This window comes from Diceros bicornis, chromosome 5 (assembly GCF_020826845.1).
Source record: "Diceros bicornis minor isolate mBicDic1 chromosome 5, mDicBic1.mat.cur, whole genome shotgun sequence".
NCBI classification, from domain to species: Eukaryota; Metazoa; Chordata; class Mammalia; order Perissodactyla; family Rhinocerotidae; genus Diceros; species Diceros bicornis.
Genome location: NC_080744.1, coordinates 32695080 through 32714203, shown reverse-complemented (window position 1 = coordinate 32714203; position 19124 = coordinate 32695080). Strand labels below are relative to the sequence as shown.

General features: G+C 37.9%; 1 protein-coding gene across 1 annotated transcript in view; it reads right to left on the bottom strand.

Annotated features, from left to right (window-relative positions):
- FMN1 (formin 1) overlaps positions 1–19124 on the bottom strand; it is a 365920-nt gene that overhangs the window by 285160 nt on the left and 61636 nt on the right. Inside the window, exon 2 of the mRNA XM_058541158.1 lies at positions 8322–8500. Coding sequence (XP_058397141.1) covers positions 8322–8500 — 179 coding nt within the window. The remainder of the gene's footprint in view (positions 1–8321; positions 8501–19124) is intronic.

Below are 19124 nucleotides of genomic sequence, written 5' to 3'. Positions count from 1 at the left end.
TAGCCAGGATTTGAACTGGACCAATCTTATTCTACATGTTCTTTCTTTTCATTACAATAAGTCAAGGAACTACAGTATTTTGTAATAGTTCTCTTTCACATCGAAACATAGGAACGGAGGCACAATAGATCACCTGGTTACCAGAAACAAATGGCTACTGAAGTTAGAAGGAATTTGCAGAGAGCAGAAAGGACACAAAGATTATGAGCCCTGATTTGATCAGTAATGAATCCTCAAAGTTAATACTCACATGATTTATTCATTTTAAGAGAAAAATATAGAAACAAATGTAAACGCGTTAAAATTACAAAGGAGAAAATAAGCTAGGCGTTGCCACAGCTATGATCCATTTTTATTTATTTTTTTTTGTGAGGAAGATCAGCCCTGAGCTAACATCCATGCCAATCCCCCCCTTTTTTTGCTGAGGAAGACTGGCCCTGGGCTAACATCTGTGCCCATCTTCCTCCACTTTATGTGGGACGCCGCCACAGCATGGCTTGCCAAGTGGTGCGTCAGTGCGCGCCCGGGATCCGAACCCGGGCCGCCAGCAGTGGAGCGAGCGCACTTAACCACTATGCCACAGGGCCAGCCCCCATGATCCTATTCTTGAATACAGTTGAGGAAGGCAGGGAAAAGTGGAGACGGGGGAGCAAAAGCTGTGGCTTTGAAGTAGAGTGTATTTGGGTTCAATAAGAGATATTACTAGTCAAATACTAGCTGTGTCACTTAGGCAACTTACTTAACTCCTATGAACTAATGTCTACATGCATAAAATGGGAAAAATATTTAACTCTTAGGATTGCTCTAAGAATTAAATGTGCTAATATTCCTAACTCAGCGCTTGCTTGGTTCACCACAGACACTCCATCAATAGTGACCATCATTATTATGGAGCAGGTATAGTTGCAGGAATCAATGAGTGGGAGAGGAATCACATTTCCATAATTTTGAAATATATTCACTATTGCCTCTATTTTCTACATCATGTTTTAATTTGGGATTCAAACAAATCAAGTATATATAGTACTACTGTCATTTTCAACACTTAGAAAAGTATCATGAAATATTCTGAAGACGTTATAATAGTTCCTAGAATCAAGGTCACTTACGTTGTATAGCTGGAGAGGGAAGTTTATGATGTTCATACACAGGACATTTATCAGTAGTAGCTAAGTTCTTAACGCTATTTAGAAATAATGATAATAAATCAAGATGGCTTAATTAAAGCCTGTAAAAATCAAAAGGCAAGAGAAAAATAACTGGACCATAAAAACTGGAACCTCATGTTAATATAGGAGTGCTCTCAAACATTCTCTAGGCAAAGGCTACTGCATTTCAAATTCTAAATTGGTCATATGGGATTGTAATTTTAGCCACAAATTCCCATCTTTATCCTGAAGAAAGAAGAAAGAAAATGCTCTTCTGAAACACATGGAACATAAATGATGCATGTAGAAAGAGACCAGGGTTTAAAGAGACCACATGAAGCTCATAGTATTGAGTCCAGTGAATGCATACAGAACTGCAGTTTATGAGACAGAAAAGGGAGGCTGAAAAAAATGGAACTCACTCAAAGGGGGTACAAAAAGCAATCATTTGAATTTTAGAGAAATCAAAATCTTTCAGCTGCAATATTTCAATTCATTTAAATAAAATTCCTAGACAAATTTCTCATCACTTTTATAAAACTCAGTTGTATTCTGTAAACTCTCAGGCTTTGAAAGCATAATACAAACTTTCCCTGTATACACTCTCAAGAGTACAAATTTTACATGAACGGCAATTGTAGCTCATGTCAGAATAGACAAAGAGGAAATAAGGACAATTAAGTGTTATCAAGATCAAAGAGAAGCGAATTTCACAGTTCCATTAACTATTACAGTGATTCAGCGGTTAAGCCAACCTTATTATCTTTTCTGTTTTATAAAAGAAATCTGAGATGTTAGTAGATTTGTCATTGTCTTGCTGTATATAGAGAGGACAGGTGGATGCCAAGGAGAGTGTGTGAAACGCATAAGAACTGAACTTTATGATTAGCATAAATGAGGATTTCTATTTAAATGTGATAACAACCTTCCACACCAATTTCAAAATTGGACCTAATTTGAGAGAGATAACTGGTTAAATTTCATGGGGTTTAGGAATAAAATCAGATTACTCTTTTTCCACTGCGTTATCATGACAAAGTGATGAAGAATTTGTTAAGGAAAAAAAAGACGATTTTGCAATTCCATCAAGAATTCATCACTTCCAACTGTTCTTTTTACCTGTATCATTTCTTGATCATTTATCATACAGTCAACAGACACGTGATCTGTCTGTCTCTCTCTCTTTCAGTCTTTCTCACTCTCTTTCTCGAACACATACACCACACATACATACTCACACATACAAATAAACACGCTCCTTCAGAAAACAAGCTACTTTGACATTTCTGAATTCACTTCACTTGCAAATACAAGCCCCATTGTCATGAATATGCTAATGATTTGGGTAAGTCATCTGTGGCCTTCAGCTTTAAGTGGTAGGCTCTCATTGGCTTCCACGAAAACAAGACAAGGATGTGGCCCTTTCCAGGTACTGCAAAGGCACCATAACAGAGAGCACTCTGTGCAGTCTTTGTCGTTGAATCTAATTTATGCTGTGGAGTGTGCCAGTTAGGAGTGAAGGAAGGTGGAAGGACTGAAATCTGCTTATGTTCCCAGCAGAGTTTCCCCATTAATTTTAAAGACTCAGGGTCTTTAAAATGCACACTGAGGCATCCATTGTCACCTGTTAGCACTTCCAGAATCCTCACTTGGATTGAATTCTGTGGAGTGATTCTAGTTGTGGTTCTAGCAATCCACATAATTCTGAGCCTGGTTCTCAATCTTTCTCACTGATTATGGGAGCTAACTCATATCCATTAAATGAATTTTTTTGTTTATTATATTAAAAACAAAACAAGGGGCCAGCCCCGTGGCTTAGTGGTTAAGTGAGCGCTCTCCACTACCGGTGGCCCGGGTTCGGATCCCGGGTGCGCACCTACGCACCGCTTCTCCAGCCATGCTGAGGCCGCGTCCCACATACAGCAACTAGAAGGACGTGCAGCTATGACATACAATTATCTACCGGGGTTTTGGGGAAAAAAAAAGGAGGAGGATTGGCAATAGATGTTAGCTCAGAGCTGGTCTTCCTCAGCAAAAAGAGGAGGATTAGCATGGATGTTAGCTCAGGGCTGATCTTCCTCACAAAAAAAATAATAAAATAAAATAAAAACAAAACAAAAGGAAACAAATGAAAAAGCATACAAAATAGTGGAGAGGTAGAGGGGCTTAACATTTAAATACTTGGGTCTAGACTTAGACCTGGGTTCAAATCCTTGCCTCTGCCTTTACTGAACCTCTCTCCTTATTTGTATAATAGGTATAATAATACCTCAAAGGATGATGCCTGGCATTTAGGAAGTGATCAATGCATGGAAGTTTTTGTTACTAGTTTTCACACCTAAGGTTGGGTGTGGACTTGGTAATTATATCCTTCCGTTCATAAGATGCAATTACGTGGAAACTGATGCTGTGCCCTCCCCAGCCAATTAAGCCAACTCAGTAAGGAGAATGCAGGGCCCCACAGGTGAGAAGGTGATTGAGATGATCCTTGGAAAACAGAATTACCAAGAAGAGTTTAAAGAGTTTAAAGTTTGGCATGCAAAATCCTACTTCTAGAGTTTGTGCAACCAATATATAATCCTAATGACTACTTGCCTTTTCTACTTTTCATATCTTTTTTCGATCTTAGGTCACACCTCTTTTAGTGTCTTTTCTACCCTACTGATGTCCCTTGTTTACAGACATTTTATAAACCATCCTCCATAGGGTTTACCTCCATGGTGTTTTCTCTCAAATGGAATCTTCAAGAAATTGTACTGGTTCTAAGAAGTTAGGGCCCATTTACTTTCCAGTCTGTCCTTATTCAGTTGCCTTTGACACATCTGGTTCAAAGTGCACTGGAAACTGAGGAGCATGGCTAATGGTAGCTCCTAGTGGGTTGGAATATGAGAAACTACCCTTTAAGGCTAAGTTTGCAAAGTTCATGCTCTAAATGGGCTCTCTGGGGTAACTGTGGGTTTATCATATACAGATGCTATCCTAGAGCAATTCACACATTTGGTGCATTTAGATGTTGCCCCAAAAGTGATACCTAGGGTTGCCAGATTTAGTAAATAAAATACAGGACAACCAGTTAAATTTGACAAACAACAAGTGATTTTTCACTATAAGTATGTTCTATGCAATATTTAGCAAACTCATGACCTAAAAGTGGAACTGACTGACCACTGGGTTTAGTCTTGCAAGAGTTTTGTAGACGGGCCAGAATGGTCTGCAGAATTTCTTTGAGCAGGACTGCAGGATAATTACCCAAATAGAACCTCTCTACACAGCAGCCTGGCTGCCATTTAGCCAAGTGGCACCAAGACAGAAGCACTGGTTGCTTCAACATTGAAATACATACTGGCTGGTAAACAGATGATGCCCTAAGCCTCCCTTGTGTCTACCTTACATCAGCCCCACCTCCTGTCATTCCCCCAAGGAATCCCTGGACCTTCTCACAATTCAGTAACTAAAAGATAAAAGCTACATGTGACAACATGGATGGACCCTGAGGGCATTATGCTAAGTGAAATAAGACAGAGAAAGACAAATACTGTATGTTTTCACTTATATGCAGAATCTAAAGAAAACTGAACTCATAGAAACAGAACAGATGGATGGTTGCCAGAGGAGGGGTGAGGGGAATGGGTGAAGGCAGTCAAAAGGTTCAGACTCCCGGTTATGAGATTAATAACTTCTGGGGACATAATATACAGTATGGTGACTACAGTTAACACCATATCGCATATTTGAAAGTTGCTAAGAGAAAAGATCTTAAAAGTTCTCATCACAAGGAAAAAAATTGGTAACTATGTGAGGTGATGGATGTTAACTAAAATTATTGTGGTGATCATTTTGCAATATATACATATATCAAATCATTATGTTGAATACCTTAAACTGATTCAATGTTATACGTCAATTATACCTCAATAAAACTGGGAGAAAAAAGAATTGCACTGAAGAAACAGAAAGAAGTGGTACAAGTCTTCAAATAGAGTTAGGAGGCTACGATTTTGGTCTTACTATCCGAGATGTGACATTGTTCCTCACAGCAAGACAAAGATTCACATGGAGAATATTAAGGTTGATTTGTTTCCTTTAAGTAAACTAATTTCCATTCCACATGCATAACATTGCTTGGGTTGATTTACGCTCCTATAATAGAATCAGGAAATCTAATATTATAGCTAAAAGGAATTTTGTTTCATCTGTTCCTGTTCCTCCCCATTCTGTCATAACACACTTGATAAAGAAACTGAAGCCCACAGGAGTCAAACAAATGCCCAGGGTCCCACAGCTAGTTAGTGGTTGACCCAGGAATGGAAGTGAGGGAGATCTTCAACTCTTGGTCTAGAGCAGAGGTCAGCCAACTGCAAATCTAGCCCACTGCCTATTTTTGAATGGTCCATAAGCTAATGGTCCATAAGCTTTGAATGGTCCATTTTTAAATGGTGGGGGGAAAAAAATCAAAAGATGAATAATGTTCCTTGATGTGAAAATTATATGAAATTCAAATTTCAATGTCTATAAACTTTTATTAGAACACAGGCACATTCATTCATGTATGTATTCTCTATGGATGCTTTTGTCAGCAGAGTTAAGTGGCTGCAAGAGAGACTGTATGGTCCCCAAAGCCTAAAATATTTCCTCTGTGGCCTTTTACCAAAAAAAAAAAAAAAAAAAAAAGATGAATACACAGCTACATAAGGGGCCTTAATAGCAGCACCAGCCCTAACGCCCATAGCCATTCTGATTTGTGGATGCCAAACTCCCACCAATTATTAAACGTTTTAGTTATCACCCCTGCATACTAAGGAGAAGCAGCATACCCATGGGAAAAGGCTGAGGAAAGTAACTTCCTGATGGTGACACTGCAAATCAGGTCCAAAATCTAAAGCAGAGCAGTTCTGTCCAACATTTAAGGCTGATCAAAGTATCGCACAGCAATATACACCTCTCTGACCTTAGCGTTCAAAGACCCTAGAGGAAAGATGTCATTGCAGGCTGGTGTGGTGATCACTAACAGGATGAAAACTCTTACTAAATCAATAGAACCCTTTCAAATGGACATCTTACTTAGAATATCAATATTTAAAACATAAGAGTCAAATTGTACTGTGTGAAGAGGGGGAAAGAGCTTGGGGAGGTGAGGAGCCAAGGTCTAAAAACCACTAATGTAGAAAATAATCTAAAGAAACTATCCTAATTTTTAAAAATTATAACTAATGCAAAACTAAGGCACAGAAATATTTATAGATTTTATTATATATTTATATAAGCACCTTATATAAATATTATATTTATGTTATATACACACACACACACACACACACACACACACACACCATTAAAGGCTGGTTCAGGAAATAGACCTTTTTTATACAGTGATATGTATCAAAAGCCTAAAAATACTTACAGATAATAATCCAAAGTTTATCTTAAGGAAATAGACCTAAATATTGGGGGTGAGGGGGAGGAAGCATAGGGACAATTATATGTGTGGTAATGCTATTTATTTCCAAATTGTAGTATACCTTTCCAAAATTGGAAACAACTTTAACATCTAATAATAGAGAAATGATTAAATAAATTTTAGTATGTGTTGTAGCGGAATATTATGCATTCACTTAAAATAGATCTAGAAAGAATTTGTAATGACATGGATAAGCAACGTAAGAGCCATTGGTAAAGAAAAAAAAGAAAAATATAAAATCTGTGTTTACTTGTTAAAGAAAAAAATCCTCATTTAAAGTTAATCATACATAGTGAAAAATACAAAGAAAATTTATCAAATTTTAACAGTTGTCCTTGGCTACTGAGACTATCGATTATTTCTTTTCTTCCAATTTATCTACATATTTCAAATTTTCTACAAGGATTGAATATGATTTTTATAATTGAAATAAATTAAGTAAAGTTAAGAAATAGTTTCATTCATGGGGGAGAAGGAAAACCAGAGATACATAGTTTAGCCAATGTTTAAAAAAATAGATAAACACAGAATTTTTTAAAAACACAGGAGAAAAAGAAAGCAATCTTCAAAATCCATCTCTGCACTTTCACGCCCCAGGCCCACTTTGCAGCCAGCTCTACTTAAAGTAGTCTGACCAATAGATGTCACTGTTCCTCTTCTTTCTTTGAGCACATCTCAAGATGTGCAACTTAACTTTTTAGGCAGAGGGCCAAAAACAAAAACTTTACAAATTTCCATGTCATTTCACAAAGGGTTGTAGACTTTTCAGTCTTTCAGCGTCAATCCAAACCTCCTTTTACCATAACTGGGATGTCGAATGCTTTTCTAAAATGACACTCTGTGACTACGGTTTTGTGGTTATGAAAAGTGCAAGGTTCTTCTGCTTTTGGTTGCTTGAGAAAATCGCCACTCATACAAACATCACAGACCAACCCACACTCCTCAAATACATATTTCCAGGCCTAAAAGTAATGAATTGGAAGGTATTAAAAGAAATCAAGGATACGAGATTGTCAATAGGCATTAAAATCAATGTCCAAAAAAAGTGCTTCTTGGCTTCCTAATGCTCACTGCCATCTCTGACAGGAAACTGCTAGGTGAAGAGTGGTGGTGAGAATCCTGACCGTCTGGTCAATCCTATCAGGCCATCTACAATGTGGAAGTAGCTAAAACCCAGCCTCTTGTTTTGTATAGGGTAGTCAATGCTTTGGTGTCAATGAATATGTGAATGAATGAGAAAGGAGAAGACTGTGTTTTTTAAATGGGTCATCCTCCATTTGGCAGATTTCCTGACAACCTGTTCACCTGTTATTTGAGCAGCTGGAGAGAAAGAAAGGTTTAGGAACGTGCAAGGAAGACAGGCTAATTGGATTTCACTAGAGAATCCAGAGCATATCTGTCTGCTCACATATGTTTTCAAATTTTTAGAAAAATGATATTGAGAGGTGAGTTGCAGTAAACAGGTACTCCCACAGTGTGGTTTAGGCAGCAAAGCTGATGTGAGCAAAGTGCTCTGAAAAACTGTAAACACAGTCACTTTCTAGTGCTCAAGGTTTCAGATCAGCGAGAGATATCTGTTTTCAGCAATTGATTGATTTGTAGACAATGTCCCCCACACAAAATGCAGCTTCAGCAGCTATTCACATTAAATGCATATTAAATGAGCCTCTGTTGACTCAAAGAATCACAGCACAAGCACAAAGATTTCTACTTACATGGAGGTCCAAGTATAATTCGCTTCTGTTTGGCTTCTCTCTCTCCTCGTGAAGCAGAAATGGACAGGCTGGTCCTGCTCTATACCCCAGGACCCACACACCTCCATCCCTGTTGGGAGGGTCTTTAGTTGCTGTCTGCTCATTGAAGCAGTCTCGAGGAAAGCCCTCGGAGGAGATGCCTAGACAAACACAGAGGGGACCATCAGTGACACAGTGGCTAGAAAAACATTAAGCCAGCCATATCTGGGGACTCTATGTGGGCCAATTCATACTATCTCCTATTTCCCTTTCTAAGTTATACTTTTAGAGATTGCACTCCTCCAAAAGCGCTTCTCTTGATTACTCTTTCTGGATCACACTAATAAAGAATTAAAACATATGCCCTCATACCTAATTTAAAAAGATAAGTCTATTAGCTGTACTCTATGCTCTTTCTTTTTGTTACCAATCCAGATCATTCTCATTCAGAAGAGAATCAGAGGATGAGCTGGAGGACAGACATCAGGAGGCCTGGGTTGTTGGCTTTACTCCTAAAAGGTATCATCTGAGCCAAGTCTAGTGTGTGTGTTCCTCTGGGGCAGGAACTGTGCCATGTCCATCTCCATTTCTGGGGCTAGAATCATCATGCATGTGGAATGAGTGATGCTGCATCAGTGAACTATTTGGGACTCACTTTTCTCACCTCCAAAATGAAGGTATTGGGCTAGTTCTTCTCTAAACTATGTTAGGATGATAGTAGTCAAGTATGTGCCAGGCGCTGTTCTTAGCCCCTGTTCCTTGATTTTTAAAAGAACCCTATAGGCAGGTGTCATTAGTGTTATTTTAGATGGAGAAACTGAAGTACAAAGAGGTTAAGCAATCTGCTCAAGATCATAAAGTCAGTAAATGCTAAAGCCAGGAATTGAACCCAGGCGGTTAAACCCTAAAGGCCATGCTGTTACTGACTAGACTATATGGCCTCTGCTTGGCGTTCTTGAGATGGTAACACGTGTTCTACAACAAAAGGATCTCGTGGTCAGATAAGTGTGAGAAAAGCTGCATGCTGCATCCCTTGGAGCCATGATTCATTTTAGCATGTTAAAGACCTTGAACCATCCTTTAAGAAACTTAGCTCTGAATAACAGTGTGTTCCAAACTTATTTGACCACAGAATCCATTTAAAGGGACACCTGTTAAACATATTGCAAGCCACTAAGTGTTCCACTGGAACACAGTTTGGAAAATGCTGGATTAGATCACTTCTAAAGTCCTGTAGAGCTCTCAAGTTCCTAGTCCTCTTTTAATTCCTGGTAAGCAACCTTGGCAAAATATTAAGCACCTAGGCAGAAGTTAGGGGTTTAGGCTCAGTGGACTTTTGCAATAGAGATCACCGTTGGATATATGATAGGGTGTTTATTACACATAATCCTTGTAATAGTGTCTCTTTGGCAGTGACCCAAAGCCAGCCAACAACTTCCACCATGCTGTGAACCTGACTTACAAGTAACTTGAGCTGAGAATAAGTCAGCAACAAAGGGACCTTGGGATAACATGCTTCTCCTATACATTAGAGTAGCATTGTAGAAGACAGAAAATTTGAAAACGGCCAAGGTTTTGCTTTTTGTTTGCTTGTTGGGTTGGTTGGTTTCCAATCATACTTGGAAGTGAAAGGTGATGCAGGTGACAGTGTCCCTACAGTTACCCTCTGGTAGGCGGTTCACAAAACACCTGTCTGTGGCCCCTGAGAAAATGAGGGTCCAGGGCCTCAGGTGTTTACTCTGCAGACATAGAAGGTTATAAACCTTCATGGGTGTCCAGAAGGTTATAAACAAGCTCTTCCTTCACATGAGCCAGATGTCTTAGAATACAAGCCTTTTCAGTCACCTGGCCTAGTCCTTTCCATAGGCCCCTTGCTACCTACTCTCTCCAGAAAGATGGTCTCCTGGGCTTTTGTTTAGGGCCTCATGTGCTGTAGAGCACTCAGAAGACATAGAAAAGGACTAACGCCTAAAAGAACCTTGGAGAGGAGACATTCTTCTAAGCACCTACACTTTATCCTCACGGTGACCCTGAGAGGAAGGTAGTGCTGGCCATGCTTTAACAGACAACAAGATTAAAGCTCAGACCCCTGTTAACGTCCATTTACAAGGCTCATCTCCCTCCTGGAATATTTCTGTTCATATGTGGCAAGAAAAGAGGAAATAAACCTTTTAAAATTTATGGTGTACTCTCACAGTGCTACGTTATCTTCAGAAATGTATTAATTACTAATCACATCCCTCATTTTAAATCCTCCACTTTTCATTTTTATTTTGGAATAGCTGCTGGCTTTGGGTAAAGTTTACATAGATTAATAGGACAACATAAAACATAATATATACATCACAGAGAACATAATGTACAACACCTAAGGTAAGACATCTATATCATCAAAGGCACATTGTCTGGTGATTAGAAATGCATCGTTCAGGTATAAAAGGGTGATAATTCCCACAATAATAAGGACCCAGTGTCCTTAGAGGAAATACAGACATGCGTGCAAACACACTCATGCAGCCTGCAGTGGCAATCCAACACTACATTAACAAGGTGAGGAGTGCAGTCCAGTTCACTCTTGATGCAGAGGAAAGACACTGCGAAGTTCAGGCAGAAACAATGAAAAGTAACTTCATTTCAGAGATAGTTTTAATTTTAAAGAGCCAATTTCTAATACCTAATGATTAACCAGACAATATCCCTATGAATGAAACATGCAAGGGAAAACCGTCATGCATAACAACTTTGGAGAGGATCATTATCACAGGAAAGGACCAGGGGCAGAAATAAGTCACAAAACTGTAACTCTCAGAAGTCTGACAACGTAGGTGAGGACATAGGACAAATTCACCATTAGAAAGGACATAAATTTATACAGTAAATCTTTGAATGGAGAGTTTTAATAATACCAACACAAGTTTTTTGAACAGTCAAAAACAAAGCACCTGGCTATACTTATTAAAATAGGTAGTGGCCAAACTACACTCTTCAACTGAGTACATTTAATAAATACAGAAAAAAATTACCTGAAATTAGGTATATGCTTGTAAAACAGTCAAATGTCATTTAATTTTCTGATGCAAACAGATTTTGAGGTGTTAGGTTCTTACTGAACATTCTGTAAAAAGCTTAAAACTGCCTTCTCAACTTAATCATATGTCTTTTCCTTTCATGTGCATTTTATAAATCTGGTTTTCACTCAATATTTATTGGTTATTTTGCTTCTTAAAGACATTTTGACAGCTTGATGGATCACACATACACACAGGTTAATTCTACAGCTCACCACCGTTAATACAACATACAGCACAGTCACAGTACAGGAAGGGTGGCTTACCTTAGGACCACTTTGAAAGTCTGTGCTTTTCCCAAACATTCAAATGATGAGCTGCACTCTCTGATGCTAACCTACAACATCAGACTGGGGTTTTGCTGTCAATTATCAGTACAACGGAAGCAGACAGAAAGGAAAGGTAATATGCCATTTAAAATTGGAGGCAATGTCATAGCTCATCTTTCCAAAATGGAGTAAGTCTCTCTACCTGTGGTACATTGAGTTATGGTTTCTGCTTCTTTACTCCCTCCCTGCATTATGATTATGCACCCAAGGCCTTTTCCAGTTGTCCTTGTAGCTCCTTCCCCTGGCCGATAGATGTTGGACCTGGCTTTGTAACTTGCTTTGGCCAATTGAATGTGAACAGTGTGACAGTATGCCAATTCTCAGCCAAGGCCTTAAGAGGCATTGTGTCTTTTTACATCCTGCTTTGTGTTTCTGCCATCACCATTTGACAAGTATGCCCTAGGGAGCCTGGAATTAAACACACAGAATGACCCAAACACAGTCCTGCCGCTTGGAGCCAAGCTCAGCTGAACCCAGATCAAGTGAACTTTAGCCAACTCTTAGACCAATGAATGAATAAATATTTGCTGTGAGCCATTGAGATTTGGGGTTTACTTGTTGAAATAGCAGCCTAATATACTCTCTATTATCTGCCCCCACCAGAAGCACTGTACCTATTAAAAACTTTAAACCTTTTCAGCTGAGAGGACTTAGCGACTACAATATTTTTATTTTGTAATTTGTACTAAAAACAATTATTCAATGTATCAGATTTTGAAAAACCAAGTGAAAACTCATGGCATACCCATTTCCTCATTCATACCAAGATCCACACACAAACTACATTTCATTAAAAAAAAATTAACCGGACTGGCCCCGTGGCTTAGCGATTAAGTGTGCGCGTTCCGCTACTGGAGGTCCAGGTTTGGATCCGGGCGCGCACTGATGCGCCGCTTCTCCAGCCATGCTGAGGCCGCGTCTCACATACAGCAACTAGAAGGATGTGCAGCTATGGCATACAACTATCTACTGTGGCTTTCGGGAAAAAATAAAAGGAGGAGGATTGGCAATAGATGTTAGCTCAGAGCCGGTCTTCCTCAGCAAAAAGAGGAGGATTAGCATGGATGTTAGCTCAGGGCTGCTCTGCCTCACAAAAAGAAAAAAAAAAAAAAAGATTAACCTTATTTACCAGGCATTGCCTTTAGTTATCTAAAGAATATATATATATAAAATCTACTTCCAAAGAGAAGTTTGCAAACTTACTATATAATCAGATCTGGACAAAAGTCCCTAAGGAACAAAATTACAGTGTCTTTCAGCCTTTTTCCTCTAATTTTCCCATCATACTGAGCCCTCACTTGACAGCAATGATGAAGTGGTTATGCCTCCAAAAGGAGAAGAAGAAAAAAAACTCTCAGCCTGAAATTCTCATGAGTTTTTGCTCCTGTGCTGTAGTACCCAAGGCCATCTATCATACTTGACTTAAAATAAATCCAAAGAGGTGAAGTTTTCTCAACCGTGAATATCAGAACCGATATGTAAAAGTAGACAGGTTGTCTTCTGTTATGTTATTCAAACATGTACTTACAAGCAAAAGAGACAGCAATCTAGATGTGTAGCTAATGGAAAGTGACACTGTTAAGTGCTTGTAAAGAGGATGTGTGCCTGTGTGTAATTATTCATGTCTATATCTAGGAAGACAGAGCTTTGGCAAAAGTATAGTCTCAGGGCTGGTATCTATCAATTAGAGATCAACGCTCGCCAATCCCACCGCCCCTATTTTCATTCCCTATGATGTTAGATGATACAGTGTCACTAAACCAGCTGGGCAGGTATAATTCTGAGAAAGCATTTATCTACCCATCTCAGCCTCTAACTCCCCTTGCGAGAAGTATGTGGAGAGAGAAATTATTAGCAAGGACATACAGATGGAAGGTGTACGAGGCAGGGAAGGCTGTGGGTAGATCAGGAAGTAGTAAGGACTATGGAACAGGCTATGTCAGTTGCAGAATCTCAGAGGAAAGCATTCATATCCATCAAACAAAAGCAATATTATATGAATTTCTAAAATTAAGTTTAAATTCAAATAAAATAAAATAGAATTTAGAGTTGGAAGGGATCTTGTACATCTCCCCACCTACCTGCTCATTTTATAGTTAAGGAAACTGAAATCCGGGAGCGTTGTGATATTTCCAACATACCCAAGCTAGTGGCAAAGGCAGAACTAAAATCCATGTTCCAGGGAAATCTTTGATGCTATTTAGAGAAGGACATTATTGCCAATCCACAGATGGGAGTACTGAGGTCTGAGAATAAAGTAGATGTGAAGGGTCTGACAAGTGAGATAAAGTCCTGACTGCGACCTTTTCTACCTCTTTGACCTTAGTGGAACTACTAAACCTCCCTGAGTCTTTATTTCCCCATTAAGAAAATGAAAAGAATAAGAATATGCCTGATATTGAGCTGTGCTCAAAATTGTTTTCTTTCAGGAAACTGTCCCTGGGCTGAGGGTGATGCCAACAAGTTCCTGTTTTAAGTAAAGAAAAGAAACCTGTATATAATGAGCACCTGTTAAAATCACATACCTATGTTAAGGACTATTTTTTGTCAAAGAAGATAAAGAAAAGAAAAATTAAACTCATAAGAATTCACAGTAGCACTCCAGTGCAGCAGATCCCAAATCTGTTCACGTCCTAAAAATAGAATTCACGTCCTCAAATGCAATAGCTCCAAGAAAGTGGCAGATTGTCGCTGGAAAGAGCAGCTCTTGAGGGCACTTCATAGACAGCCTATGACACGACTTCCCTAAAGGTCAAACACACAAGCCTAGACCCACGAATGAAACTATTTTATCGGCACAGTTTTAAATGAAATAACATTTTAAAGGGGTACATAAATATATGTTTTTATGATTATTACATTAACTTCTTTCTGTGATCTTTTCCTGTGAAGAATACAGATGTTAGATGAAAGGCAAATATTACTCAAGTCAGGAAACTCATTTGTGGCTGTAGTTATACTGAATATTTTAACACCTGAAAAAGAGGGGCACATATTTAAAGTAGCACAAATGATGCTGAGTCACTCAGCTTTAGGATGGACAGAAGGTAGGAGCAGGTGCATCTAAGTAAGGTTTGGTGCATAAAACATCAAATTTGGAAGGTTGTAGGATTCACTGAGACATTAAGAACCTCTGTCCATCTTCAGACAGTAAATGCTATCTGAAGATAGTAATTTCTTCAATTAGATGTTGGTACTTCAAATGCCTAAGTTATCAAAAAACTTTTGGTATGTTTGGTCATAAGGAATATGCCTGCTTATTTACAACAAATATGATTGAAGTGAAGAAAAAGAATACAGAAAACATTTCTTATAGTACTCATTATAAATAAATTTGAATAACATTTTTCCTTTTCATGTCACATTATTCCAGTTATTATCACGATAGATGCAACAATGGGGAAGCCAACTCTTGAAGAGATGTGACATAATTGCTAATTATCTTAATAGCTAAGGAGGTATGGTAAAGAAACAAACTACAAAATACCAAGCCTTGGATTACAAAATACACAATGAATGATTTTTTTAAAAAATCTCTTTCCAAAAAGGAAGGATCTTAAGAGAGTCACAAAAAAGGAATATACATACAAGATTGATACAAAGAAAAAAAGGAGGCACATATGCCAATATTAAGGGTAAACATTTAAGAAATTAAGAACAAAATACGGCTTTGAGCGTCCTTGCAAACAAAGCGAGACTGAAAGAGCATTCAGTCATTTCACTCCTATTATCAAAAGGAAGAAACACTGATTGTTTGGGGCTGACAAAGGTCTTTCTGATATTAAATTCTGAGAGAAACTGCCATATCATAAAGTCAGTCCCCACCCTAGCCTTAGCTCCATCCCACCTGTTTTGACCAACAATTGACTTCACAGAGCCAATAGGACTGGTCTAGTTGTCCATCAATAACCTTTGTCCTTCTAACCAGAGAGGTTTGGAGATTATCTTGACTACTCAATGATTTGGAACTGAAGTGATGAGTTCTTCAGCAGAGCACCTAAGTAGTGGCATCCCTGAAACAGCCAGTTTCTTAAATGGCCCTCTTTTCCCAAGGTGTCTTAGGCATTAGAGTTGTTCTCTCTCTCTTCTTCCACCAGGCATTAGTACTAAGGAGGAGTCTTGCATTTTAACCCAACAACCTTAGCTGAGGCCTGATTTACCACTTTCTCCCCTCACAAATCCATTTTCTTAAGGGCAAGTAATGTCCTACATATGAGACATTTATTGTGTGTCACATATTTTATATACATTACACATTATTGAGAATCTTCACAATAATCCTGCAAGGTAGTAACCCCATTTTAAAGATGAGAAAACTAATGAAATAGAGAAGTTCACTTTGCCCAAGGTCAAACAGTAAATGGTAGAACTAGGTTCTGAGCTCAGAGCCTGGAATTACCCTCCTGCCATAAACAACTAAAAACTAAATGAAATATAGGAAACAACTATTTTTAGATATTTGATAGCAAGCATCGCAGTACTATAATCCTTGAGAGAGGTAAAACAAATGAAGTGAGCCTCATAATTGCCTAGGCTAAGAGATGATTTCTGGACTGAAAATAATTAATAGGGGCCCAGTGACCTATGGGGCATTATCAAACAGTCTAACATATGTAAAATGAGAAGCAGAGGTCTAGGAGAGAGAGAAAAATATTTAAAGAAATATTGGCTAAAATTTTCCAAATTTGATAAAAATTTTAAACCCACAGATCAAAGAAGCTCAATGAACCTTAAGGAGGATAAACACACCAAAAAAACCATAACAAATAAAATTACTGAAAACCAGTGATAAAGAGAATGTTGTAAAAGCAGTCAGAGAAAAAAGTAATATTATGCTTAGAAAACCAAAAAAACGAATAATTATAGACTTCTCAGAACACGTAAGCGAGAAGACAATGGAATAACGACTTTAAAGTGCAGAGAGATAAAAAGTGCTGAAAGAAAAGAGAAAAAAAAGTTCACCTGGAATTTTACATCCAGCAAAAAATCTTCCAAAATAAAAGAAAAATAGAAACTTTTTCAAACAATCAAAAGCTAGAAAATTAATCTCCAGTTGACTTAGATCACAGGAAGTGATAAATATTTTTTAGGCAAACGGAAAAAAACAATACCAGAAGCAAATTTGGAAAATATCAAAAATGATAAACATATGAGTAAATATACAAGACATTTTTCTCATTATTGAAGTTATTTAAAAATATAATTAACTGAAGCAAAAATAACATATTGTGGGATTTATAACATATGTAGACATAAAATGTTGACAACAATAGCACAATATCCAAGAGGAAGAAATGGAAATATTCTGTTGGAAGATTCATACATTTATGTGAAGTGGTATAATATTATTTGAAAATAAAATGTGATAAATTAAAGTTGCATATTATAAACTCTAGAGTAACCAGTTTTTAAGAATGGTATTTCCAACAGTGAACATGATATGGAATCCTAGAAAGTACTCAATCCAAAGGAAGACAGAAAATTATGTAAAAGAGAACAAAGAGCAAATGGAAGGTAGATTAAAACTCAACCATAGTGATAGTTACATTTAATGCAAATCACCTAAAAACTCTAATTTAAAGTCAGAGTTTATCAGACGGGATAAAAAAGCAAGACTCAACTATATGCTATCTACAAGAAACTCATTTTAAATACAAAATCATAAATAGATAACAGTAGAAGGGTGGAAAAAGTTATATCATGCGAACAGTAAGCACTGAAAGCTTGAGTGGATATATTAATATCAGACAAAAATAAGCTTAAAAATGAGATACATTACCAGGGATAAAGTGAGAAATTCCATAATGATAAAAGAGTCAATTCATCAAAAGACATAATAGTCTTAAATTTTTTTGTACCTAGTAACAGAACCTCAAAATACATGAAGCAAAACTATCAGAACTGAACTGAGAAATATACAAATTCACAATTATATTTGGAGACTTCCACACTGATCTCTAGGTAATTAACAGAACAGCTTGACAGAAAAATCAATAGAAATATAGAAGAATTAAACACCATTACCACCAACTGTATCTAAAATCACTATTTATAAGATACTACATCCAATAACTACAGAATACTTTTTTTTTTTTTTTTGGTAAGGAAGATTGGCCATGAGCTAACATGTACGCCCATCTTCCTCTATTTTGTATGTGGGATGCCACCACAGCATGGCTTGATGAGCAGTGGATTGGTCTGTGCCCAGGATTCGAACCTGTGAACCCTGGGCCACCAAAGCAGAGCACACGAACTTAAGCCCTATGCCACCGGGCTGGCCCCTGGAATACATATTCTTTTCAAGTGCATATGGAATTTATCAAAATAGACCACTGGCCATAAAACAAGTCTTAATAAATCTGAAAGGATCAAAATTATAAAAAATATGTTCACTGATCACAATGGAATTAAATTAGATACCAACAACAGAAAGCTACCTGAAAAATCCTAAATACTTGGAAATTAGGCAATACACTTCAAATAACTCATAGGTCAAAGAAGAATTACATGGGAAATTAGAAAATATTTGAGATGCAGCTAAAGCAGTGAACAGAGGGAAATTTATAGCCTTACTTAACACCGAGTGATTGGCCTCTGCCACTCTGGTCAACATCTTAACATTTATTCTCTGGACTGAGGGATATCAGGTACAGTTGATGTATGGTTAACTCATAGAAAACAGGAGTCAGTAACCATCTGCTTCTTGAATGCTGAATGCCAAAGCTTTAGCATTTTTTGCTCCACTAGGCTCCCAGAACACTTTTAATCTCTAGGTTTAGGCAGGCACTGGAACATTATTCTGGAAGAAACATGACTAGTCAAGAGAAAAAACCTGGAGATACTGACATTGGAGGTTCCTTGATAAACAGCCATTTCAGATCACCCTACGGTGATGCTCAAATCCAATATCCTCTCAGAGGCACTCAGAGCTTCCAATTAGGTTTTTAGTCCCCAGACCTTAAGCATGTATAGACAGCCAATGATTATGAGACAATGATTAGACATTACGAGGAGAATGTCTAACATAAAAATAAAGAGCAAGAAAGTGGAGAACAAAAGAAGAAAGAGGTTGTGTCACTCCATACCTGCTGGATCAAGATTTTGGAGGTGGTTACCTTCTTTGGCAGCCATACCTCTTACTACATGGCCCTCTTCCATGTTCTTGTCAGGTTCCTGTAATACTGTCCCCTCCTTTTTCCCTTCAGGTCTAGGGTTAGTAATGGCTTTTTGCTGCTGCTAGTTTCTGGGAACCCCATAATCCATGCTAATTTTCTTAATTGGTCTGGACATAATGAAGTTAAAAATAACTTCATTAAGTTATTTTTGGTTTAAACTCTCTTGAATATACCATCTCTTTTCTGCCAGGACTCTGACTGACAGAGTAATTG